General features: G+C 32.6%; 1 protein-coding gene across 2 annotated transcripts in view; it reads left to right on the forward strand.

Annotated features, from left to right (window-relative positions):
- Positions 1–27,069, forward strand: part of LOC126763290 (myb-like protein Q) — a 38,747-nt gene that overhangs the window by 11,058 nt on the left and 620 nt on the right. The window contains exons 3-6 of one of the 2 annotated variants that reach the window (XM_050480623.1): positions 3,239–3,265; positions 10,259–10,456; positions 25,495–25,775; positions 25,844–27,042. In XM_050480623.1, coding sequence (XP_050336580.1) covers positions 3,239–3,265; positions 10,259–10,456; positions 25,495–25,775; positions 25,844–27,042 — 1,705 coding nt within the window. The remainder of the gene's footprint in view (positions 1–3,238; positions 3,266–10,258; positions 10,457–25,494; positions 25,776–25,843; positions 27,043–27,069) is intronic. The other variant, XM_050480624.1, reaches the window with a different exon arrangement.

A 27,069-nucleotide genomic window follows, 5' to 3' on the forward strand; every position in this document is an offset into this window, starting at 1 on the left:
ATTTATTTGTTTAGCTTAAGAATTGTGAAAAAAGGAAAATATGTAGCATTTTTTGTTTTAACTAAAACCATTCTAAAAGCGATTTCCACTTCTTAGAAATAATGTTTCAAGCATTAGTACTCGGTGGAAATGATGTAGGCAACATGCGAGCATATTTGTTTTTGTTTTTTTTTTTTTTTTTTTGAAAAATTGTTACATTTTCAGTTAATTTTGTTGCTGTTTTAGCCGTCACCATTGCCGGCTGCTGCAATCACACAGTTTGCTGACTCCATTGTTAAGCAAAGCATAACTTTTTGCCATTGCAAAGCGGTGAATGCAACGCGTTTGCTGCCGCTGGCTGCTGCTGATGTGAATGCATCAAGCAATAAATAAATATAAATAATTACAAATAGCAGAGCAAAGCGCTCGCACGACTTGCACCGTTATTTACAACACCACTACTACACTAAATTTCTGCTTGCAATTCCTTTCTTTTTTCCTCACTCATTAAACGAATGCCAATGACGAGGAAAATATAAAATAATGTAGTAAATATAGACATATGTATATATGTATGCATGTGTAGCCGCAACCCACTAGCGTGTTAAACGCTAGAAATCGCTATGCTGTAAAAATGGTTATTTCAGACGGAAGCGATAACTTTAATGTCGTTGTTGGTTGAAATGGAAAAATATAATCTTTACACATTTCAAGCTCCCACGCAAAAGGTGTGCTAAATAGCTACATACATATATAATTATGTGAGTATACTTGTATATAAGTATGTAGGAATGTATTTAAAGTCATATATGTGTATAAAAACTGGATTGTATGACTTTTTTAATTTGTATACCCTAAACGAGGTGTATTATGTTTGCTAGAAAGTTTTTAGCACCCAGAAGCACCCTATCCAGTATACATATATATACATATTTATGTATATAAATTAATGCTACATTTTTGATATACTATATAGACGTGTACATTTTTGCAAATGTGCTTTTCTCTCTAAGAAACTGCTAATTTGTCGAAATCGCCGTTATCGGACCATTATAACACATAGCTGCCATACAAACTGAATGATCAAAATTAAGTTCTTATATGAAAAACTATTTTATTTGACAATAAATCTTCACGAAATTTGATATAGAAAAAAATCTCTGAATATATTGCTTGGATCAGACTACTATCGCATATAGCTGCCATACTAACTGACCGGTCAAAATCAAAATGAAGATCTTTTTATACCATTTTATGAAAATTGAGGCTTTATTAAGAAGTAGGGTGGAGGTAACCACTTATGAATATCAAAAATCGAATTTTTTACCTAAAATGTAAAATAACGTAACATCATAAGTTAACAGGCGAAGGAAAAACGATATAATAGAAACCACTCATATTGAAACAAAATTTGAGTTTTGTTTATAAAATTGTTATATATTGGTTATCACACACTCATATTGAAACAAAAAAGTGGTTATGTTTTGGTTATTATATCTAAAAGCGATTTTCGATTTGTTTTTGGTGATACGCTGTTTTGCTTTTTAGGGGATATTATATTTTAAAAATATTCTCCAAAAATTTGGAATTGATTTGGCAAAAAGTTTCAGAGATATGAGCATTTTGTTATAAACCTTTAAATGTGTGTTTCTCAAAATGCTGTTTTCAAAGTCCTTTGTCATGTAACAAATAAATTTTTGATAATAATTTCGATTTTTTAAGCCACTCTGAATTGTAAATTTTTTCAATTTTCACCAAAAACGTCTATTTCTTGGAAAGCCATTTCATCAAAAATCCAAATTTTGACTAATCTTCGCTCATTATCTCTATCATATATAATGATAATAAATTGTTTCAGTTTTTGGATTTTAGTTAATTTTAGGCAGTAACGCCATCGCCAGATACCTTTTTTGGAGGTGCTCTTGGAGTCGGCTACAGGCTAAGAGAAACCATAACTTTTTAAACTGATTGAACGATCATTAAAGTATATGAAACTCCGTAAAAGTGCATTAGTTGCATTTATTCATTAAATAAAATGTCTTGAGTTCCCGAAATAACTAGCAAAGACTTGCAAGTGAAAATTCTTTCTATATTTTTTCGAAGACAAAATATACATTTTTCCCCTAACTTAAAACAAAGTTTTGCTTTCCGACGGTCAAAATACGTTTTTGCATAGAAAAAATACATAATTGCTAACGGTTTAATACTCAGTTTCAACAAAACTAAGCGAAATCATCAAAAACCACTAATTAATAACCTTCAATTCAACATCTAACGTTACAAAGAATAGTTTTTTAATAAAAAAAAATAAGTAAAAAAAAGTATAAAAAAAAAAATTATAAAAGAAATAATTTAAAATAATTAATAAAAAAATAAAAAAATTAATAGAAATTTATTTAAAAAAAATATTTTTAAGAGTTTCTCTTACTAAATTTACCCACCACTCACGCGCAACCCTCAATTACAGTGACTGTTAATTATTGCGCTTGATAAACAGGCAATTAAGTCATTTTAGATTTATCATGCCACTAATTAACCATTTACTTGACCTTTGTATACACCGCAAATTAGTTGATTTCACCACGATATGCAAATTCAACATTTCGATGAACTTTTACTTTTGCCGCACACACTCTTTGCCGCACATAACTGTAACCACTACTACTTTCTTATAACTATCTTCCACACTTAAACACACACATACATACATATACATATGTATATTAACTGTGCTCAACATCTTAAACTATCCATTTATGAACCATGATTTATGAGCGAATCTCTTGCTTTTCTAATTAATTACTTTTTGTGAAAAATTTCCACTGTAAATGTCTTTTTTTAAGATTTTGTTAATTAATTTTTTGTTTTTATGTTTTTTCTCTTCCCTGTGTTTTGGTGTGTGTGCGTGTGTTTTACTACTTTATGAACAATCAAACCATAAAAAACCATGAAAACCACCAACCAATACCATTACAACCACCTCAACCACCACCACCACCACCACCACCGACAACACCATAATCACCAACGTCAATTGTTACAACGCCCAATTGTAATTGAAAAATCCCAATCAAAATGCATGCATACATATTACATACACATATATATGTATGTGTGTGTACTGTTTATGGCTGTTTATTACCGACACAACAACGACAACAACAACTGCCACCACTTGAAAATTAATCCCTTGATTGTGTTGTATTGAAAATTGCATTGCGGTTGCGCATTTCGATTGTATCGCGAGGCCATTCAACAGCTCGGATTGTTTAGCTTTAATCCACAGGTTTGTTGCTTAAATCTTTCGTATCATTACGTATCTTGCACCGCTACGCACCGACCGCACCCGTAAAACACTCATCGCCGTATGGTGAACAAACAAACAGACAGACGGACAAACAGCTGTTCACACTGGCACACCGCCTTTCCCATGCGCTTTCGCAATAACAACAACAACAGCAAAGCGAATTGAAAATCACAAAAGCACCACTAATTGTTTGCACTCACTCACTCACCCATATTTACTCACACTTCACTTATTTTGCTCTGCACTGTACATAGTATTTTTATCAGACCGCACTGAATATGTGCCGTTTTCTGTCTGTAATTTCTTTAATTTCTCTGTCACACATTTCGCTGCATTTTTTGCCCCAGCACTCATAACTCTCCTTTGCGTCGACGCTTTTCACCGAAATTGAGGTGCAGTTCACACACCGTTTCGCCATTGGTTTTGTTTGCCGCGTGTAGTCCAATGTTTATTTTCACACAGCCATGCCACACATTCGCATTTTTCACCGCTAAAATTTTTGCATACGTAAATACATATTTATTATTCCGACGGCACCTTTAAAGTTTGATTTGTTTTCATAAATAAGTGAAAAAAGAAATTTATATTAACACAAGCCACAATAACTCACGCTGAGTATTTATTTAAGGCTCAGATCTTTTTTTTTTTTGATTGAGTATTCGTTTTTTTTCTGGAGCTTAAAGGAACAGAGTTGCTTTTTTATATACAATTGCAATCAAAATTAAGTCAACATTTGTAATAGAAAGCTTTGTGGAGTTATTTTTGTTTTTAATATAGCTTTTATTAAATAAATTTTGACTTATTTATTAAACCTATTACACATATTTTACTATATATTAGAACTTAAACCAATTATGTTAATAACAACAAATATTAATGATGAAAAGTAGAGAATGGAAAATATAATGAATCAAAATTCAGTGAACATATAATTTAGTAACCTCAATGATCACCGTTATTTTGTAATAATTCCGCCAAGCTAGCCGCTGCAGCAACGAAAAACAATCTTTGCACACATTCCTGGTGATATTTCCATAGCTATTGGCAATATTTTCATTATTATATTATTTAATTCATATAAACTCAGTACAGTAAACTACTTTTTTAATCACGCCCCTACATTTTCAGTGGGGGAGAGGCACTACTTTTGGGGGCCATTTCAACAACTTTACGTTGCTTTTGTAAGGTATTGATTAACAATTTTGATCTTTTTAATGGGAGCATTGTCCTGTTAACGGATAAAATCCTCTCCAATTATTTGCCTGCCTTCAGGTGTGATTACTTCTTTCATTAAATTAAGATACACTTGAGCTTTAACTTTGCTTCAAGTATCACTATTTTGTCTACTCTTCGGCAGAAATGCAGCCTCATACAATGAGGCTCCTATTGTCTTCTTTAAGTGTAGGCTTTACACACTTGAATGTCAATGCTTCGCCTTTTTTACGCCACACATACATTTAGCCAACACAATACTTTATCCTTATCATTAATTCGTCCGTCCAAAGAATTTTTGACCAAACGTTATTTGGTTTCAAGACATAGTCTGCATAAAATTGCATCTGTTTTACCAAGTTGGCCTTGTTTATATGAGATATCTTACGTGGTACCCTTCCGTACATATCCCCTTTGTGTAAGCGTCTACGAATCGTAGACAAAGGCGATGCACTTTTGACAGCAGCAGAGTCTTAATCTTTGGTGCGGAATAGAACTTATTTCATTTAGTTATATTTATAATCCTGGAATCAAGACATTTTCAATCCGTTTTTTCAGTGTTGCATTCAGTAGATCTCTCCGGATCGTGTTGTCAGCAGTTCTCCTACACTAGGCCTTCAGTTTAAGCCCGGAGCCTTATTGTGTACTCTTTATCGCCACTAAATCAAATTAGCATTGTATTCTTTTTCTGGCTTCCATTTTAGTTGGTATACGAAGGGTGTGGTACTTCTTGGAGAAGTATTGTTCAAAAGTTGTTGTATTCACTCAACGTGTCTATATAAATTTGCTGGATTATTGTGGCATAATTTCGTCAGCAATGGCAGTATAATACGATTGATACGCTCGACTTGCCCAATTCCACGTGGAGCGCCGGTTGCAATAAGAAGATGCTGAATGCCCTCCTTAGCGCAATATTTTTCAAAAATCGTAGCTGTTAATGTTGTTCTTCTATCGGTGATTATGCTTCTAGGTTTGCCGAACGCAGAAGTCTGTTTTTGCAAACTGTCTATTACCATAGCCGAATCCGTACTACTAGTTGTATATAAGCACCGAATTTACTAAACGCATCTGTCACTATAAACAAATGGTCAAACCCATATTCCCTAAAATAATCAAGTTAGCAGCTCAACAGCGGTCTGTTCTCTTTATCTATTGCGCAGAGTAATCCCCTCCTTTTTCCCTGCCTTTGCTCACCCGATAATGTAACTCTACATAATTTCTATTAACATTTGCCACCTTTGTTCCTTTTTGTGAAACATAAAATGACTTTTCCTAGTAATTTTGGTTCTTCTTTGCTGGCCGTTGTCCTATACGGTGTACCAACCGAATTATTTTCTCTTCCATTTTTTGCGGTATTGCCACCAACTATTTTACGGTACCTTTATACAGTATACCGTTTTTCAAATATAATTCTTCGTCAATATTTTCCTCCAAAGCTTTGCATACTGCTTTAAACCAATTATCTCCTTATAAAATTTGGGCTTCAAAAGTAATTTATACTATGAAGTTCATTATTTTGAATTTTTAATTTTCTTAATATTAAAATATTTCTTTAATATTTTATTTCGTATAAAAATAAAATTTATATGTGGGTATTTTAAATACATTGCTACTATTTAAATATAGGTTTCAATTAATAGTAAAATGTCGATAAAAATTTTTCCAATCAAATTTCATTAGCATTCGACTCATTACAAACAGCTTGTACTGTAATATATCCCCTCCTAGTGCATCATTTTTATTACAACTAATTCACATATTTGATGCACCAACCATTTTTATCGCTCATTATCGCAATTTTATGCAACTGCTGCATTGCAATTCATAAAAATGAAAACAAATAACTAACTACCCATATAAAGTATATGTATGGGTGTATACAGAAATAAATGTGTTGAAATATTATTGCAGTTATTTTCCGATAATTATTAGCATTCCGCACCCCATTTAAGTACACTCGTTGCAATAAGTGATTTTACGAAATGCCAATTTAATGTGCGGCATGTTAATTTATCGCTTGTTTGCCGAGTGCGCGGTACACAGAAGTGCAGTGGAGGAGTGTCTTACATGACGAAATAGCAACAACAACAATGTGAGTTGTATAATTGACTGACTTTAGCGCCTGCTGCTGTGACACGTGAGGTGTCACCAATGCGCAGTTGAGAGGATGCGCAGCCAGCACGAGCGCCAGACAGCCGACAGCCGACAGCTGCATGCCATTCACTTTATATTGGCTATAAAATTACAGACACATGTTTTTACGCGCGTCTATAGACAGCAAGCTGGCTGTTATGCGTTGCTATGACAAATGCGTTGCGTAACCACATTTTTTTAGATTTGTTTATTTGTGTGCTTGAAAGCCTAATTGATGCTTAGGCTGGTAGAGGCAATGGTAGAACGCAAGCAGCATAGTTTTGGCTTTGTTATTGTGGCTGCTAAGCGGTAGGTGCGTTTCGAAAATAACTTAACGAATGCCTGTAAACATATATACACGTATATACAAACATATGTATTTCGCACAAAAATGCTTTTAGCCAAAACCAGCATACTGGCAGGCGCGCTGCCTAGAAGTTGTTATGAAATACTCGTAATCATTAGCCGGCTCATCGAACGCATGGCACGGCTGTGGCGGCAGGCGCATAGGAAAAGGTGCCGCTAATGGCGAACGCAATCGCTTACCTGTGTGAATGTGAATGTGCCAAGTTGTTTACATTTTCAGTTGGGCAATTGCGCAGTGGTGCTTAAAAAGCGATTGCCAAATTCGTATTGAGGAACATGCCGAAGAGGCGATTATGGATTATGAATGCTTTCGAAATGATAGTAATAGTAATGTATTGAAGTTGTTGTTGGTAGATGTGGCAAGTAGTTAGATAATCTTCGTCTGGTGAGGTTTGCTAAAAGTAGTGTTTTGTTCAGAAAACATACACGTACTTATTTACATATGTTTTTGGCTGTGCAATCACAAATTTTTAGTGACGCAATTTTTCTGTGTTGTCTAATGGGAAGTTTTGAGTTGGTCAACAAAACTCATCTGCAGATAAGATAAAAATATTTTCGTGTGTGAAATATAAACTTTTGGCATGCATTTTTTAACAGCGGACTTACATGGAGATTTCACATAACTTTTTTGTAATTAATTTTTTTGTTTGTTTTCTAAAATCATATAATTAGCCTGAAAAAGCGATTTTTGAGATTAAAAAACTACTGTGTCAATTGTTTAAAAAAATTAAGGATATACATATAATACATATTTATATATTTTTTAATAAAGCACAGCAAAATTAAAAAAAAAATAAAAATAAAAAATTTTTCAAATTACATGCTATCTCTGAAATCAATAAATGAAAAATATGTAAAATAACATCTTTTTTTGTGGATTTTTACCAAAATTTCTTCGTCTTTAGCCTGCCCGAGGTTGTGCCAGTAGTATATCATCACCAAAAATGGCAAACAACGTGCCATCTACAAAATCGAAATTGAGTTTTTTATTGGTTACGACTCACTACATAATGTTGTAAATATGTAGCATAAAATTTTCAGTTTCCGTTGTCAGATATAACCGATACATAACCAATATGTAACCATTTAATAACCAAAACTCATTTGTTTTTAATATGAGTGGTTTCTATAGTATCGTTTCTTCTCGCTTTTAAGCTTATGAAAAGTGATGTTGTGTTATTTTGCATTTTAGGTGACGATATACTATACATATTCATAATTTTTTGCAATTTTTTCGCATTTTTTCTTGAAATTATTTAAATTTTTTAATAAAAAATAAATTATGGTTTTTGCTGATATATTGTTCAAAATTGTAAAGTCAAAATCGTAAAATGTTCGTTAGACCCCAAAGTTATGAAATTTCAAATACACTCAAAATTGTAACAAAAGATGTATTTGGAATTGTTATACTAATGATCATCAACACTCTTTCAACCACCAGAATTTAGTTTTAAATACTAAAATTATATGTATATTAATAATTTATATTTCAATTCATTAAAAATCTTACATTTTTTAAATATGAAAATTTTCGATTATTTTTTGTTATATTTTTTAATTTTTTAAACCTCAAAATTTTTGAATTTTTTTTTATTTTTGTTTTAATTTTTTTTAAGTAAATAACGATTATTCTTCACATTATGATAATTTTGTATTTGAATTTTAATTTTATATTTGAAAATTTATATAATGTGCAGAATAGTCGTTATTTTATTAAAAAATTATTAAAAAAAAATCAAAAATTTTGAGGTTTAAAAAATTAAAAACTTTTAGTACATTGCGAGTGATTCAAACTACTTAAAACCTTAACAAACGCTATAAAAAATATGCGAAAATAAACTTTTTGTTTATGATTTTTCTCAAATAAAAAAATATTTAAAAGAATAAACATTTATTATATAACCTTTTAATAGCATATTTTTAGCAAATATGTTATTATTATTACAACTTGTATGCAAAAAACCATAACTAATTATAAACTGCCGAAATCAATGCCAAAAAACGTTAAGGCCCGTATAACATAGAAAGACACACCCAGCTTTAAAAGAAACGCATGCTTTAGTACATAAAAAAACACTGTTTTTATAATAAATCTCTTCGCTTTAATTACAAAAAAAGTGTAAGCCAGCTATCACCTGAAAAATCTCGCATTTCAATGGTTCGACCTAACCTCACTTCAAGCTGAATGTGCTGATTTGCGCACGAAAACAAAACAATAACGCATAGAAAAAGTATAATTATTTCTCCAAGCAATGGCAATTGCACTACATTTATTGTCTTTATTTATTGCTCTTGCAATGAAATAACAACAACAAAGGTAAAAACAATAAAAAACATGCTGAGCTCAGTCACACCTTCAATGTCGTGAAGAAAGAAATGCGACATGAGCTTTCTAAAAATTTCACTTTTGAACTTGAAACCCTCAACATGCAGCACCTATTGGCTGCAATTGAGGCGCTTTTTGTTTATTTATATAGTTTTCATTGTTTTTATTATTATTATCATTTGTTTTTTTTTTTTTTGTTTTGCCTTTATAATTACACTTAATTATGTTTACTTATTTTTTGCACTTTTTTCGCGCTTGTCATCGCTTTTGTTTCACGTCTTCAGCTTTGTTTGGCTTTTGACTCGGTTTTCTCTGCTTTTGTTTTATTTTTTTTTTAAGCGCCGGTCGCAATGTTACGGTTTCAAGTTGCATACAGACGCCAGCGTGACGGCGATGAGTGGCAAATAAAACGAGAAAGCACTCACTTATGTATGTGTATATGTATTCAAATATAAAAAAATTGCACTTCAAAAAGTTGTGAAAAAATGCTCTTGAAATAAGTGTCAACATTGCACTACAAATATAAATCCATATGTACACTTTTAGCCCACTCGATGTGCAAAGGTGCAAGTAAATGGCACTCCAGTGAGGGTTAAATGCTTGCTGTGAATGCTTTTTTTCTATTTCTATGTCTACATTAAATAAAGAAATATCTAAAAATCACTTTTTCAACTTTCTAGCTTTTTTCGCTATTTTAAGTTCTCTTCTTATATTCTTCTTAGGTTTTGTCAATGCATGCTTCCTTTTGCTTCTTCGCTTTTCGTAATCTTTTCTCCATCATATGCTATATTTTAATTATATTTCATCTACTAAAAACTTCATTGTTCTCTATGTCACCACTGCGTTTTTTATTTTCACCTCTTATGCTTATAAGCTGCCTTACCATTCTGTTCCTCTACAGTTCTAATTTCTCTCATTTTTTATTTTTATTGCAGGCTTACAAGCGCCAATCGAATTCGGTGAAAATCGCCAAAATCACCGCTTTCACAATTATTGTATCCTCATTCATTTTGGGTACCTTCATTTTGGCCTCATCATATCTGCAAGCCAAGGCCTCGTGCGATCAAGTGCAGGCTTTGGACTCTGTGCTGGAGAAGGAATTGATGTTGGAGACGCTGCAGCAAGTGAACAAAGTGAGTAGATGTTTTATTTAAGTTAAAAATTGTTAAAATATTTAATAATCGATGGTTTTATCGATAACAAGAAAATAATTACACCGCTTTTTAAATATCGATAAATTTATTTTAGCCATTTTTTCGAAATGCATTGTAAACTCGTGCAGTAGATATGGGTTATCGATAATTTAGTCGATAAATACGATTACGACGTTCTTAAAGTAACAAATATTTAAAATATTTACAATTTAAAATATTTAATATTTGCTAATCGATATTTTTATCGATAACAAAAAAGTTATTTTCAAATATCAATAAATATATTTTCGAAATGCATTGTAAACTCGTGAAGTAGATATGGGTTATCGATAATTTAGTCGATAAATCGATTACGCCGCTAAGAAAAATTTTAATTTTTATATATTTTAAGAATTCTAGTCTCTTGAATCATACATATGTATATGAGGTAATCCGTTTACAATATTATTTTTTTTCACTATCGATTAAAAAATAATATTAAAATCACGTATGACATCTCTGTATAATGAAACAGCTATCAATTACATCGTTTAGGCTGATTTTTCTATTAGAAAATAAAGAATTATAATAATATCATAGCAATATTTATATCATTAGCTCGTGATCCAAGCTACATTTAAGTATTAATACATAGAAAATATTATTTAAATTAAATAAATCGTTTAGTATTCTGTTCAACGGTGCAATTTCCTTCAATTATCGCTTATTATTTCTGCAAATTTAATGGTTCCACGAATTAGAAATTAACTGCTACACGTCTTTGGCTTCTCTATTAGGCTTGTAGTATATAATTTAATTTCCACAGCCATTACAATCAATCATTTGGTGCTGCTGAAATGAGAAAATTTTCTCTTATTATTCTTTTCCACCACTTAAATATTCATAAGTTGCGGTTATGAATTTAACTAAATAACTAAAACTATTTGACACGAATGAATTGACTTTGAATAATTGAAAGGAAATTTAATTTAGTACAAAAAATTTAATTAAAAGTTTATTTTCCCAAAGAAAGCTAAAAATCAAAGGACTAATAAAAATGCATAGAATATTTAAATTTGTTGTGATGAAATAGCTGCTATATATAAAAATAAATTACTGACGGAATTTAAAGCTTTTGTTTTGCTTATAATTAGTAGTAAAAGAATTTAGAGTCAACAATAATAATAACTGAAAAGAGAATCGACACACACCACCTACAATATTCTAAAGGAAAAAAGCCAGTGCATGCTTTAGTCATTTGAAAGTTTAATAACTTAATTTAAAGAGTAAAATAAAAAAGATTGAATTCATAGAAAATTAAAAATTTTAGTGGAATTTGTGGATAATTTAGTGCAGAATTTGTATATAGTCTACAGAAATATGCATTTACCTTGGAATTTAGTTGAACGTCGCTTAGGCTTTCTAAACAACTATTAGCAGAATTGCAGAAAATTGCTTTTTTAACAAAAAATTGGAAAGCAAAATAATATGAATCACATTGTTTGTTGAAATCGGTTCCTACAACACTTACTTTCCCTAATAATATGAGAGGACTATGCTTTAGTGTGAGATCTAGGAAACGGTGATGATCAATAATAATGTGAGATGCCTATGCTCCAGTGTGAGATCCAGGAAATCATGATGTTCAATAATATGCGGAAAAGCTTTAAATAATTTTTTTCACTTTTAATAACTTTTATAAAGTACTGTTTTTATAAAAACAACTGTTTATTTTGAAAAATCATACAAAGAAAACCCTCATATAGATCCGGCATGCATGTTTAGTATGCTCTCTAATTTTTATGCGCAATCTAAAATATCAGTAAAATGTGGCATGTTAAGTCTGGGCTTAGTTAAATCTTTCGATTGTGTTGGTATTGTCAACCAAAAACAGTAAAAAAATAATTTTGGAAGTTATATTTGACCAAAATTATTTTTCAAAGAAACGTTCATATCAATTTAGTATCTGTTTTATATCATTGCATGACTTCAATGTTCGCTAAATAGATCATAAACGTTTTCTTTAATGTCTTTAAAAATTAGCTATTGTTGCCTTAATGCCAAGAACCCAACTTGATGGTCTATCAGAGTTGATGTTTTCATCAGCAGTCAAAGGCATATTTTCTGAGCACTGACAACTTTGAGACCGATAAAGAGAATACGTCACATCTACTAACTCAACTTAAACATTTTATAAAAATCTGCTCTACAAGTATTATTTCAATATTTTCGACGTCATTTTAAGGTATTCCTTCGGCAATGCATAAATTATTCAGTACAACTTCATTAGACTTTTCTCAAAGTAGAAAAAATTCCTTTTGTTTAAATACATTTCAAATGTTTCACAAGTCGCTTTAAAAGCACTCTCAGTGGTATTGCAAAACTTACAATTTCGTTTGATAATCACTAAATTTGAAATTAAAAACAGTTTATTTAATAATAATTTAATTTAATTATTACTTTATGAAATTGCTTCACCGCGCAGCTGTCAGTCGCACAGCTTTCTGAAATGTGCAAAATCAAATCTGCTGCGCAATAATAACAATAAAAAACAACAACAAAGTGAACTAAACCACAAAACTAGTAATAGCAGCTAACAGCTAGTTAAACTAGAATACGTATAAATGTGCCTGATATACATATATACATATGTATATATGTATATATATATAGGTGTGTATAAAAACATATATATAAGTGTATATATATATAAATATACATTTGTATGCATTTATACTATATAGTTTGGCAACTGCCAACTTTTCAAGCTGCCTAGCTAAGTGTGTAATGCAACGCGTTTTAAGTGGAAAATGAAAAATAATGGCAAAGATGAAAACGAAAGCGAAATAAATTGCAATCAGTAGAAAAATTCCCATAATTACGTTTAAATAACAGTGCAAGCGGCACCCGGCACCAGGCACCGGGCAGCAAACCGCCGACCAGGTAAATACCCCTACACACGCAAGCACAATAAGTTGTTGTTCGTGGCCAGCAGATATGACAGCCTATTAAGTTGATGATGACGATAATGGCGTTCATTTATATATATATGTGTGTGTATGTAAATCGCAACTAACGGCATTGATGCACCTTTGTGACAGCAATTTCCACATGTCCACACGTACATATGAACACAGCTCGAATTGAGTAAAATTAGACAGACATGGCGAGTCTTGTATGCTTGGCTTAAAATAAACATAAACGCAATGCTGTCAGCGGCATTTGTGGCATGTTCAAGTGAAAGCAATTTAAAGTGAAATGTTGCAATAATGCAAACGCCACCAAATGTGGCAGAGCGCAAAAATAAAAGCAACTGCAAAGCCAACTACGCAATTGCAATTTGCAAAAAGATATGTTAAGCGCTGCGTACATAATGCTACAACTCTGCCATGTTGTGCTGTGCTATGCTATGCTATGCTACGTTGTGCTGTATGGCATATGTGTGCTTATGATGGTAAGCAACGGCGGCACAGCTTTTGCAAATGCAGTAATGCAACTTCACTCACTCAAATATATTCTCAATGCACATAGTGTACACATATACCGTATATTTTGTACATTAGGGTGATCCTTATTTTCAAAGTTTATTTTTGCTTTGTAGAGGTCTTTTGAAGTTTCAGTTTTTTACTTTTTAGAATTATTCAGTGCAAAAAAGCGTTTTATTTTCAATTTAAAGCGTGCCTAAATCATATTTTTTCTCCGGCGTATATGGCATGAGATATTTTTGACATTTTATATTAATCAAGTAAAGCTACAATTTTCAAAATATTATATTCTAATAAAAAATTGTCTGCTCTACAAAAAAGATCTTAATATTTTTTTCCATAAAACCACTTTATTAAAAGTTATACGCAGTTAAAGCTATACATCAAGTGCACTGAGCTTTCATATAGTTGCCTTATAGACTCCTTATCGCTCATACGACATGGTGTACTATATGCATACAATACACTTGATGCATAACTTTAACTGTGTATAACTTTCTAAGCATTTTTTGTAAAAAAATTATTTGTTGTAGAACCAAAATTTTGCATTCGAATATGCCCTGCAAAGTCGTAGGTTTATTTGCTTTGGAGTGGATTGAAAAGATCAAAAAAATAAAATATTTCCATTATATAATTTTTTTAGTGCAAAAACTGAATCTACAAAAAAAAAATTACCAGAAAAATAACACACACCCTAATGTGCATTTATGTATGCATATGGCTGCCAAACCGTGCGCAAATGCCAAAGCAACAGCCACAAATGCCAGAGATCAGCGTAATGGCGGCTTGCGACAGTATGTCAGCTGCGCTGAACCACAAGTTGCGGCTATGTATAATAATAAATACATAAATACAAGCATATCTATATACAAAAAACACAAATATATACATACCAACATACACAAATACATACACATATTTTCAATACAAAATGCATTTGTGTGTGGCTACCAAGCTACTCCAAGCTAATAATAACAGATGCAAGATAAAACCGCAGTTTTTTTATTATTTCATGTTTTATTGAAAAAAGTGTGTAGAAATGTGTGCAACAATATACAGCAACAATAAAAGTATACATATGTAGCAATTTTTCATATTGAAATAGTAGTTGCTCAAACAGCTGTTTGCCTGCCAAAGCAACGCGAGTTGCTCGCTTAAGTCTTTTGATTGTGTTTGCATAGAAATATATGCAGCAACATGGGTATGTTTGTATGTTTTAACAACTGTTATGCTTGTATGCGGCAAATATCGCAACTAAGCGTAGCGCAAAATGTGGTTTGTAAACATATTTATACATACATACATATATACCCATATATACATATGTATGTACATATATTATATTACGTACATATAATAAGTATAATATATAATTTTTCCGCTGGTGCTCGTTTGCTGCGCTGTTGCTGTTATGCAAGTTTTTCATATGGTTGCCAACATCTGTAGAAAGGAAAATTAAGTTTCAAAACAAAAACAAAAAAAAAACTAAAAAAACTCGGTAGCCTCATACACGTAATCACAGCACATACACATATATATATATAGATATAATCATTCGTATATCGTTAATGTTGATTTTTGATTATACGAATTTTCAAATTCCGCTTGCAAATTTCACGCATCACTAGAATATTTAATGATCACGTGCACACAAAATTCAAATTTGATCGTTTTTTAACTGCCTGCCACTAATGAGTACTTGTTTAAGCAGCCGTTTTTTATTAGACTACATTTGCCATAATAATTATACATTTTTGATGCACAACAATGACAAAGTAATTTTGCAAATTTCACATGTCTCTCGTGTGTCTCTTGTGTCTAGCATACAGATTTTAGCACATATGGGCCTACGTGTGTCCATAAACAGCTGCGCAGGTACATTTGTATATTTGTTTGCACTTATATGAGCCGATGACGCAAATGCCTTTATACGAATGTATTGGATACGGGAAGCGTGCCGAATTGGTTAGTGCTGAACCTGTATAAGATACTATCATATATCGATGATAATTACGTACAATGGCATCGATAGCTCTGTAATTTTCGATAGAATACAAAGAGAAATATGTATGTGAGTATCTTGTACGTCATAGCTTCAGATTTGGACATTTTGTTATGAGAAATCGTTAAAGTATAAGAAAATATTTTCATTGTTGATTTAGGCCTATTTGCTTTCAATAAAAATATCATGTGACTTGGGCGCTTAACTTGCAAGCAACAAGCTCTCTATATGACGCTTAGGAGTAGGAGTATAAAATAATTGCCAAATTTCTTTATAAAAATTGTAGAGCATATATGTATTGGAAACCCAAAATAATAAATTCACTGTTATTTTAAGTGTAGTATATCACAATACTGATTAGATTACATAAAATTACTTAAAAATTACTTCTTTCGTGCAAAAAAAAAAACTAAAAACAAGAAACAACGCTAACTTCGCTCCACAGAAACTATAATAACCTTCATAGGTGCATTTCTTATAGCAAAAAAGGGTATAGAAATATCTTTAACTTGATTTTGAAGGGTCAGTTTGTATGGCAGCCATATGTTATAGTAGTCCGATCTGTACGATATGTTGGGAGATTGTAGCGTTGCATTGAAAAATAATCTACGAAAAGTTTCGTGAAGATATCTCGTCAAATAAAAAGGTTTTCCTTACAACAACTTGAATTTGAACGATCAGTTTGTATGGCAGCTATATGCTATAGTGGTTCGATATCGATGGTTCCAACATATGAGCAACTTCTGGAAAAGAAAAAAACGCGTAGCAAATTTCAGATTGATATCTCAAAATTTAGGGACTAAAACGACTCAGCTTGTCACGCGGTTCATTTAGATGTATGTATATATGAATATAATATTAAAAATTAGCAAAAATTTAGAACAAAAATATTCTCAAAAATGTATTTTGCTTTTCAAACAAACTCACACAATTTCCTGATTCTACCTTCAAAAACAAATTATAATCATTACATATATGATTAGCCAACAATACTTTGTCCTTGAAAAAAATTATTCAAGGTTGAATGCTTCACTGAATACCACTTTATTAGCTCTCTATTCAAGCTAGCTACATATGTACGTATGTTCTCATACCAATATACATATATATAGATAAATATTTGTGTATCTTTGAGCATTGTGAACCAACAGTAATCAGTGTTTGCTAACAAATAACAACAAAAAACATTATTTATTATTTCGAGTAAAAAAAATATTTTCGTATTTACTTGACGTAATTCTCGCTAAAATCACGTATAGTACTTGTATGAATACAGATTTCTTAGTTAAATAAGATTTTTTAACGTTTTATTTATCTTAAGCGGGTAAAGAGAATGTTTGAAAATTATTTTCTGTTAAATTCGTGCATTTTTTGTGCTAAAAGCCATAAAAATCATTTTTTTAAAAATATAAATTTAACTAAAAAGTAACGAAACTTAGTAAATTAAAAATATAATATAAATAATAAATGTATATATCGTCACTTAATATGCCAAATAAAGTAACATCGCTTTTAATAAGCTTACAGGCGAAGGAAAAATGATAAAATAGAAAACTCATATTAAAAAAAAATTATATTTTGGTTATAAAATGGTTATATATTGCTTGAAATTGATGTAGTGAATCGTAAACAATAAAGAACTCAATTTCGATTTTTTCGATGATATGTTGTTTCGCATTTCAGATGACGATTTAATTACTAACCAAAAAGGATATAATGTTATAAAAGTATGCAATGTTTTAATTCAGACCTTCTTTAAGCCATAATTACAATATTATTTGTAGGTGAGGTTTGCAGTTATCCATATTAGAGGTCATATAAGTTATAAGACACTTTCAAAAAATCTTAAAAATGTATGAAGAGCTTTTTCTTATCAGAAATACCTCTGAAGCCTTAACTAAAGCGACTTATAACCAAAAAATATTTTTGCAAATTCTGATTTAGGCTGCTCAGAGACTTTTTTTCTTCACAGTAATTGATGAAAAATTCGAAATTTCCTACCGTTAAGAGAAAACTATATCCCAAACAGTTTGTTCTAATTCACCCACATGGCCTTAGCATTACTTAGAGCATTACCCTTGTATTTTGTTTATTTCAAATATGAGAAATAAATAATAATTTTAGTTAAAATATTTGCACTTTCAATCATAAAGCTTAAACAACACAAACAAAATATTTCATTTCGAATACATTAACAGTCAAACACTAATTTAACAGGGAGGTGAAAAAATTGCTCTCGACTGAAAGCGCCAATATGTAGAAATGTGTGTGGCTCTCAAGTATAATGTATGCGACCAAATGAACTCGGAAGATGCTGGCATTTTATAGTCGAAAGAGCGAAAATGTCTGGTGCTTTGTGGCTTTGACTTATTTACATACTTGTTTAACTCTTATTTTTTATATTTCACCTCATTTTTTTTGCTTTTCTGTTGCTTTAACATTTTTGCCTTCTCGGAATTGCGAAATGAATCATATGGTTCATAACAAAATTTATATTTGCATATTCCGTGTGCGAAAAAAATCATATTTTCAATAAAAGCTGCTTTTGAGGAAGAAAAAATGTCGCAAAGCAATCAGTACAAAAGTTGGTGAATGAGGTGACATAGTATTATTATTATTTTTTATTTGAGGTGTGCATTATGCATAAGCGACTGTGGCGTAATGACTAAGTCTGGAAAAAATGTGAAGATATTACGTAAATGTAAAAAGGCCAAGTCAAGCTTTCTGACATTTTTCATGTTATGGTTAATGTAAAAAAATAATATATATCTTTTTAGATACCTAATATGTACAACAACCCATCATCAATTAAGCTTTCGCGGCTTTGTGGAGTTTTCATTTGAAAGGATTTTAAGCTCAAAAAGCTTTTTTATTCAATTAAGCTTTCGCAGCTTTATAGAGCTTTCATTCCGAAAAGCTTTTTAATAAAGTTAGAAAATGCGGCTTTATAGAGCCTACACTCTGAAAAGCTTTTTAAGCACAGAAAGCTTTTTTAATCAATTCAGCTTTTGTGGCTTTATAGAGCTTTCACTATGAAAAGCTTTTTAAGCACAGAAAGCTAAACCGTCTGTAAACCTTGGAAACTTGGTATGAATGCAAAGTTGTTTTTAATATCCAGATAAACTTATAAAGAACAAAAAAATAGTACTGAATCCAAAAGCACAAAGTGAACATTTTTTTCTATAGAGTATTTAATAAGGTACGGAGTATTTCATTCTGAATAGCTTTTTAAGCACAGAAAGCTAAAGCGTCTGTAAACCTTTCTAATTTTCAAGGCATAATAAACTGCAGCCTAAGCTTATTGTGGTTTAAACTTTAAAGCGCGAAGTTCAGTCGAACAGTCAACCGCCTAACTATCTCTCTATATGGCTCGCATTACTGTTTTAATTACTACTATTATTTTTTTCCCTCCTTACTGCGCAGTTTTAATCACTACATATCAATTTGCAGTGATCTTGAACTCTCTAGTAACAAGCAGGTCAGCGCTTAACTTTATTTCAGCAAGCTCAATTGAGCGCGCTTACAACATATGTAAGCAAAGGCCATACAACAAACAAACCTATGTGTAAACAACTTGCAAAACACGCGTTACTAAACTGTAAATCTGTGAGCTAATCGCCTAAAAGAAACAACAACAAACAACAACGATTAGCTGCAACACGATCTTTGAGCTGATATCATTACCGCATCGGCTTGGACAATGCTCGCCATAATGCGTACGTGTACTGACTTTGTTGTTGCGGGTAATGAACCAAATACATGATTAACCCAAAATAAATGTAAACAAAATGTGTGTAGAATGTTTTTTTGCGAAAACTTCATTGATTTTAATTTTTGTGCATAAGTTCGTTAATTTTCCAAAGAAAAAATTTTCTGACAAAAAAAATTTTTTTGTTTTGTTGTTTCTAAGAAAAAAAAATTATTTTGTTGTTTCTAAAAAAAACATTTTTTTCTAACAATAATAAGAGCAATACAATTTTCTAACAAAAAATAAATTATTTTTTTGACAAAAATGCAAGATTAACCAAAAAAAATTAAACAAAAATATTTAAAAATTTGTATTTATTGAATTTCATTTAAAAAATATTTTTTTAAAATACAAGTAATCCAAAAAAAAATTATTAAAAATTTTATAAGAAACTATTATTTAACTAAAATATTTACAAAAAAAGTGAAAAAAACTCTAAACGTTTTTATCAAATTCGCTTCTAATGGTCTGCGTGTCATTGCCGCCATAATTACCGACAACTTTTAATGGCCGTCAGTAATTTTGTAATTAAGAATAATTGTGCTTTTAGAAAACTCGCGTTTTCGGAAATACTTATATACGTTTTGTGTGTGTGTGTGTTTGTTTAAATTTACATGTTCAATCAGCGAAGAGCGCACGTCTACAAAACGATTCTGAATAAACGTTGTCGTTGTTTTTATGCACAAATCGATTTCGATTTTTTTCTCGCTAGTAAAGTGACTCGAAAGCAGCAAAAAATGCTTGCTTCATTCTAAATAAATTGTAAGTGGTCTTGTGCGTACTTATCTATATCTAGTATCTTATTTCAGCTGACAGTTGCTTGTTCTTGTTTCTTTTAAATTTACTTTCTTGCCTCATTTTTATTGCTTTTATTTTTGTTTTGGTCATTTTTATAATTGTCTCGCACATTAACCTGCTCATTGCTTACTTTTTTAATCATTAATTACAATCACGTTTATTTCGTTTGCTTGTTGTTGTGCTTTTTTAATTGCAATGAGTAGCTAAGTGGGTTAGGGTTAATCTACCATCGAGTTCACTAGTTTTTCCTATGTGCGAGTGTATTTAATGTTTTTATATTTTTTCTCTCATTTATTTATTTTTTGTTTTTGTTTACTTTTTTATTAATTTATTTATTTTTTGTTTACTTTTTTCTGCTGTAATTTGTGTCTGAAGGCAAAATGTCGCTCTTCAGTTTAGTTTTAATGGCTTCGATTGTCTTCATACTCACCGTTTTTGTTGTTCGTGCAAGGGTTAAATATTTATTTAAACTAGTTTTGTGTGTTGTTTACTTGTTCTTGTTTTGACTCACAGCTGATTAACTGGTTTCGTTGCCATTAGTGGTTCTGTTTTGATGAAGTTCTTTGCTTAAGTCTTTTGTTTCTTTAGAGTGGACAGTCACGCTCAGTTTTTGTCTTGTTGATTTTCTACCATTTTCAAGTGAAATAAGTAGAGCTTACTTGGTATACTTATGCATACTTGCTTTGTATGAGCGATAAGTGTGATCACATTGTATTTATATAAAAATTCTTCAGAAGATAAATACATACATATAGTATGGCTAGAAATGTGCTGTACATAAATTATCAATTTTTTTAAATTAAATTTTAAATAAGTTTGCTGGAAATAATTAAAATACATATAAATAAGAGATTTTCGCCGTGACAGTTTTTGTCCTTGCAACAGAAATTTTAAAATTTTTTTTTTCTGAGCTGGAAATAATTTTTTTGTTTGTTACTCCAATTTTTAAATTAAATCGTACTTTTTCAAATTTTTAGTCCGATTTTGTGATAAAAAATTAAATTTTAAGTTTTTCTTTCTGATTTTTCTGTTTTACCAAAATTGGAAAGAAAAATTGAAAATTTTATTTTTGCTCCAAAATTTTGACATAAAAATCGCAAATCTTGTTTAGGTTAGTTTAATCTGTCAATAAGTCACGTATAGACCAGTTTTGATCTTTTCCGATACCAAATGGTGTTCATTTTCTAGGTCCAAGAGAAGTAGTCATGGTTTAGGCTGACTGCGCTTGACGCGAACAGACTCTGTGGCCTCACTATCGATACCTTCTCCAGTGTATCCTACCGTGGGAACCCCAGATGCTTACAGCGTAATCTTGCCAATGCGGGACAAGTGCACAAGAGATGCTCCATTGTTTCTCTGGTGTCCTGCTCAAGACATTTCCTGCAGTTGTTGTTGTTGTAGCGGCAGAATTCTGCCGAGTTGACAGTCCTTGGCCGGATAAAAATCCGGGTCCGTTCCGGTTACGTAGACCCGACTGTCGTGGGAACGGTCTGCAGGCTTTTGGATCTGTTTGCCCCATCCTGTGGGATTCGATTCAGCATTTTATTAATTGATCGCTTTTCCCCTTCTTCTCAGTACTTTTTGTTTCCTGACCTTGCTTTAGTGAGTCAATCAAAGTCATTAAAGTTCAAATATTTTGTAATAAAATGCGTAGCGATTATGCAACATGACTTTCTCTTTTCATGAATATAAAATAACACAAATATTTATACGAATATAGGTATGTCTGTTGTTGCACATTATTATGACATTTCCTGATTGTTTTGTTTTTTTTATACGCGCAATGAATTACATAAATTCCATCTTCTGTTTTATTGCTTCACTCCATAAACAACTTTATGTTTATAGCTTTCTTATTGCCTCTTAATTTTGTCTTACTAAAATCATTTTTGTTGCTGTTTATAAAAAAATATTTTGTGATTTGTTTGTTGTAGCAAAATACATGTATATAAACACAGTGCTATTCATTTGTATGCATTGATTTAATTAACTCCTTAATTTGCGGGAGCAATGAATAAATTAAATACTTCCTCCATACACATTTATAGTTTATAAATAAAGGTTCGCATTTTGCACTTTGTCAATGACAGAAGACAATTTTCTCTGTATTAATCTCTGTATTTATCTTGTTTTCGTTTTCCATGTGTTTGTGCTGCCATAAATCTTGAATTGCGCAGCAGCTCTCATTTGGATCACTAGAATATTCCATTCGCTTGCTAATGCTAGACAATTAGGTGCTTTCGATTCGTCACGACTTCGACAGTTATGAATCGAACAATCAGTCTTTGTAAAGTGAATTCAAATAGTTGAATTCATTGTTGCTTTCGCATGTAAATTTTTCGATAAGTGAGCAGAGCTCAAACAATTGATTATCTCTTCAGCAAAAAAAAATAGCACCAATTTTTAAATGGCAGCAGGTTTAGTTGCAAATTCTTCTTCATTAGCGTAGACACCGCTTACACAGATATTCATGCGAGGCTTTTGTTTCCTTTTCATTGAGGGCGCTTTTTACGTGGCGGATCCCAAACCCAGCGCACAACGCTGGTGAGGGATGGTTCGCCGTCTCACTTTAGTTCGCCTTCTAACGGATGTTTTTTGACTACCTGTAGTCTAAGACCGAAAGTCGTATTTTGCTTGAGCCATATGTAAAAGAATCGTTTCTGCCCACTCCCAAGTGAATGACAATCAGAGAGATTTCTCACTAGCGTGATCTTCTACACATGACTGCATCCTCTAAATTAGTCTTTCTTAAATAGTACGATTTTGTTCTGAAATTTGTAGTTATAAACTAACATTTTTACAATTTTTTTTTTAATATTTCTCGGCAGTGTATATATCAATCGGTGCATGTACTCACGCTTTGTAATTCTCGTTGCAAGTTTTATGCTTGAGGAAACAATTTTTTTCCAACACTTAATTAGGTCAACGATTTTGTTGTCCACATGTCCATGACACAAAGAAAATTTAGCCACACGTAACAGTCAGCGAAGCGTAATTTTAACTTTTTAGCAATGATTATAAGTTTGTGTATATGAATATTAGTAGAAGTATACGTATAAGTAATTAGAAATAATTAGAAAAAAAATATTATTCTAATTATTGTAAAAATCTTTGAAAATAGTTGGAGTGTATAATTATGGTACTTCTATGGAATTGGAACCTTCGTCGTTTTTGGCCACCAAATTCGATTTTTGTTCAGAGAACTATAGTCACCTAAAATGCAAAACAACGTAACATCACTTTTCTCACTCATATTGAAACAAAATTTGAGTTTTGGTTATAAAATGGTTATATCTGGTAATATGATGTAGTGAATCGTAGCAATAAAAAACTCAATTTCGATTTTTTTAGATGGCGATATGAAAATTAAAATATCTGTAAAGCTTGGTATTCAACATACATATGTATGTACATATGTAGGTGCAAGCGGAAGTATCTGCGTGTTAAAGCCACGATTTATTTCCAAATTTCTTTTTTGATACTTCTTCTATGTAATCAATATATTATTTTAATTAATTACATAAATTAATTATTTAAATAACTTTTTTTTTTTGAATATAACATAAATGACTACCGCATTGCATACATTCAAAAAAAATGTTTTTAATGCAATTACATAACAGCAAGTACCAAAAATGAATGAAGAAAGCACAAATATTAGCCGCCAACTCAATATTTGGGCACGCAACACAAGGAAGGGAATTGCATTGGGAATTTATTTACAGTAGAAATGCAAATAAAAGTAACATTGTGTTTGTTGCTATGTTTGCGAAAGCCTTTTACAGCGCTGTTATGACTCGACGAGTACACGTAATGAGCAAACACGACTACGAACGCCAATGGCCGGGCCAAAAATGGAGGTATGCTTAGGTGAACGGTTCACGACAGAAGTCAATAAACTCGCCGCTTATCATATGAACAATGCATAGCGGAAAAATGCACGGAGAAAAGCAAGCAAGAAAATAATGATGAAAATCATTGAAGCCCGAATGAAGAAAAAGAAATGCTGTTAAATAACAGCGCCAAAGCTGATTTGTGCAAGCACACGTGCAAGACAAACGTATGAACATACCTGTAGATACTCTTACATATGTATGTATGTAAGTATGTATGATTATGCTATGGCAACATGTTTATACATGTTTATGCAATGCTTCAGATGTTTGTGGGTGGATCTCCAAAGAAATTTTGTTACGTAAAAGTAACGATGTTGTGGCGTAATATCTCTACCAAAAGGGTGGCTGGTTGAAGATGTTGCTTTTGTAGCTGTTGTTGTAAACTAGTATGTTATGATTTTGGAGAAATGAGTATATTGAAGAAAAGTAAATTCGTAAAAGAAATTAAAATGAAAAGTAAAACTAGGAAATAGAAAATAATATTTTTAATATACATACGTATGTAATTAGGGCTTTTTCCTTAAGCTGGACATTTGGTTGAGCTTCTAACCCTTTTTGTGTTTTGCTTCTTGAATTTGTTTTTTTAACTAAAGCAGTAATTTTTTTAAACCACTTTGAGAGAATCAAATATATTTTTTTTATTAGGAAATGCGTATTGAGATATTAGCGCCGTTAGAAAAACTTCATCTACCATCTGATTAAATTTGACCCGGACTGACAAAAAAAAAAATTCAAATCGTTATTATCGCCTTCAAAATAAGCTGCTGAGCCAATACAAGTATGCCAACAATTTATACTTTTCCCCACACCTGCAATAAGCTTCGGCTGGAATGACCATTAGTGCCTATAGAAAATATTGGTTTCTTCGGTTTCGATACATTTCCGTTCAGGATCAAATTTAATCAGATTATATTATTTGTATATATAATCACCCGAATGAAATCGGGTTACAATGCTTTTCTCTTCCATAAAAAAAATGGTCTAAAATGCATTTATATAGAAATGTTTCCTACATTTCAAAATTTATATTTAAATTAATACCGTTATATTGAAATTAACACAGTTACTTTGAGCACTTCTAATGAAATACATTTCTTCAATATTTTCAGGAACTTCCACGCGCCGAAGCACTTTTGGGCAGGGAGAACAACGAGGAAGCTGATCTGCAAAATCTGGACAAGGATGTCACCGTGAAGAAGGTGGAAATTAAGAAGCAACATGCCACGCCCAACCAAGTCGCCGCCACTGCCTCAGATGACGGTGACTCTAGCGATAGTGACAACTCCTACTCGGATGTTGATGATGCCGAGGAAATCAAATATCCCGGTAAAGTACCACTCGAATTGGATCTGAGCGATTTGGCTGCTGCTTTGTTGCAAAACAACAAAAAGTAAGTTCAAACATATCATTAAAGCAAATATATTATTACCTTCCATATTGTAACTCACATCCGAACAGATCGCGCATGAACTGTGTCGTTGAACGTAAGCACGCCGAAGAGATTGTGGACTCACCCTCCAAGACTGTTGCTCTACCTTTCGGCGTCAATCTTACCACCGATCCCAAGAAGGCGCGCATCACCGGCGAACGCATCTCAATCTACTGCGAGGGTGGCAATGAGAATAAGGAACACGAAAACGCCGAATCGTCGCGCAACAACAATCGCGAAGAGGATGATGATAACGATGATGAGATCGAATCGAATCGCCCTATGTTCATTCCATACCAACGCATACCCATACCATTCGGTCAGATCCCACAACGTTTCCCCCTCACACACATGCCACAACGCATGATGCCACCCATGCCACCAATGTCCTCCATGTCCGCCATGTCGCAGGAATCTCAAGCGCCACCACAACAATCGTACATCCGTCAAATGCCACCACCATTCCAGCACTTGCCCATGCGTCCACCAATGCCACCACAAGTGATGCAAGCACCACATCCCGACTCACAGCAATCGCAACAGAATATGTATGTGCCACAAACTGTACGCATTCATGTGCAACAAATACCGATTCGTGAAATCCATATGGCCGATGATATGCCAGTGCAGATCCCATCACAACAACAGGAATTGCCACATTTGCAAATCCAACGTTTGCCACTTGGTGTTGCTCTGCAACGTGCCGGCATAACCGCTGAAGATTTGCGCAACATTCAACGCATGGCTGAAGATCGCATTACCGACGAGTTGCGTCGTCTTGCTGCCGAAGAAGCAGCTGAGTCAGCGGAAAACAACAACAGCAGCAATAATAGGGATAGTGAGGAGGCTGATGACTCATCGTCTGACGCGCAAATGTCCAGCGAGCAGGAGCACATCATTCGCCAGCAACAACAACAACAGCAACAGCAGCGACAACAACAACAACAACAACTTCCACAATTGGCGCATCCCCAACAGCCCGCCATTGCGCCGGAGGAAGCGATGCGCATGCAACAAGCGCCACCACAGCGTCTGATCTTGCAGCCATTGCCTGAGCAGCCACGCGACACCATGACCCCACCCATGCCCGATCAGCCACAAATGATGCAATACGGACGCGCCAACTTCGGCCGCAGCCTGGCACAGCCCGTGCGCATCCCGGTTCCCATTCTACAGCCACATAATGAGGGCGAGATCGCCTCCTCCGTCGAGTCGGAGAGGCCGCATTGTAAGTTTTTTTCTTCTACAGCTAAAT

Source organism: Bactrocera neohumeralis, chromosome 6 (assembly GCF_024586455.1).
Source record: "Bactrocera neohumeralis isolate Rockhampton chromosome 6, APGP_CSIRO_Bneo_wtdbg2-racon-allhic-juicebox.fasta_v2, whole genome shotgun sequence".
Lineage (NCBI taxonomy): Eukaryota > Metazoa > Arthropoda > Insecta > Diptera > Tephritidae > Bactrocera > Bactrocera neohumeralis.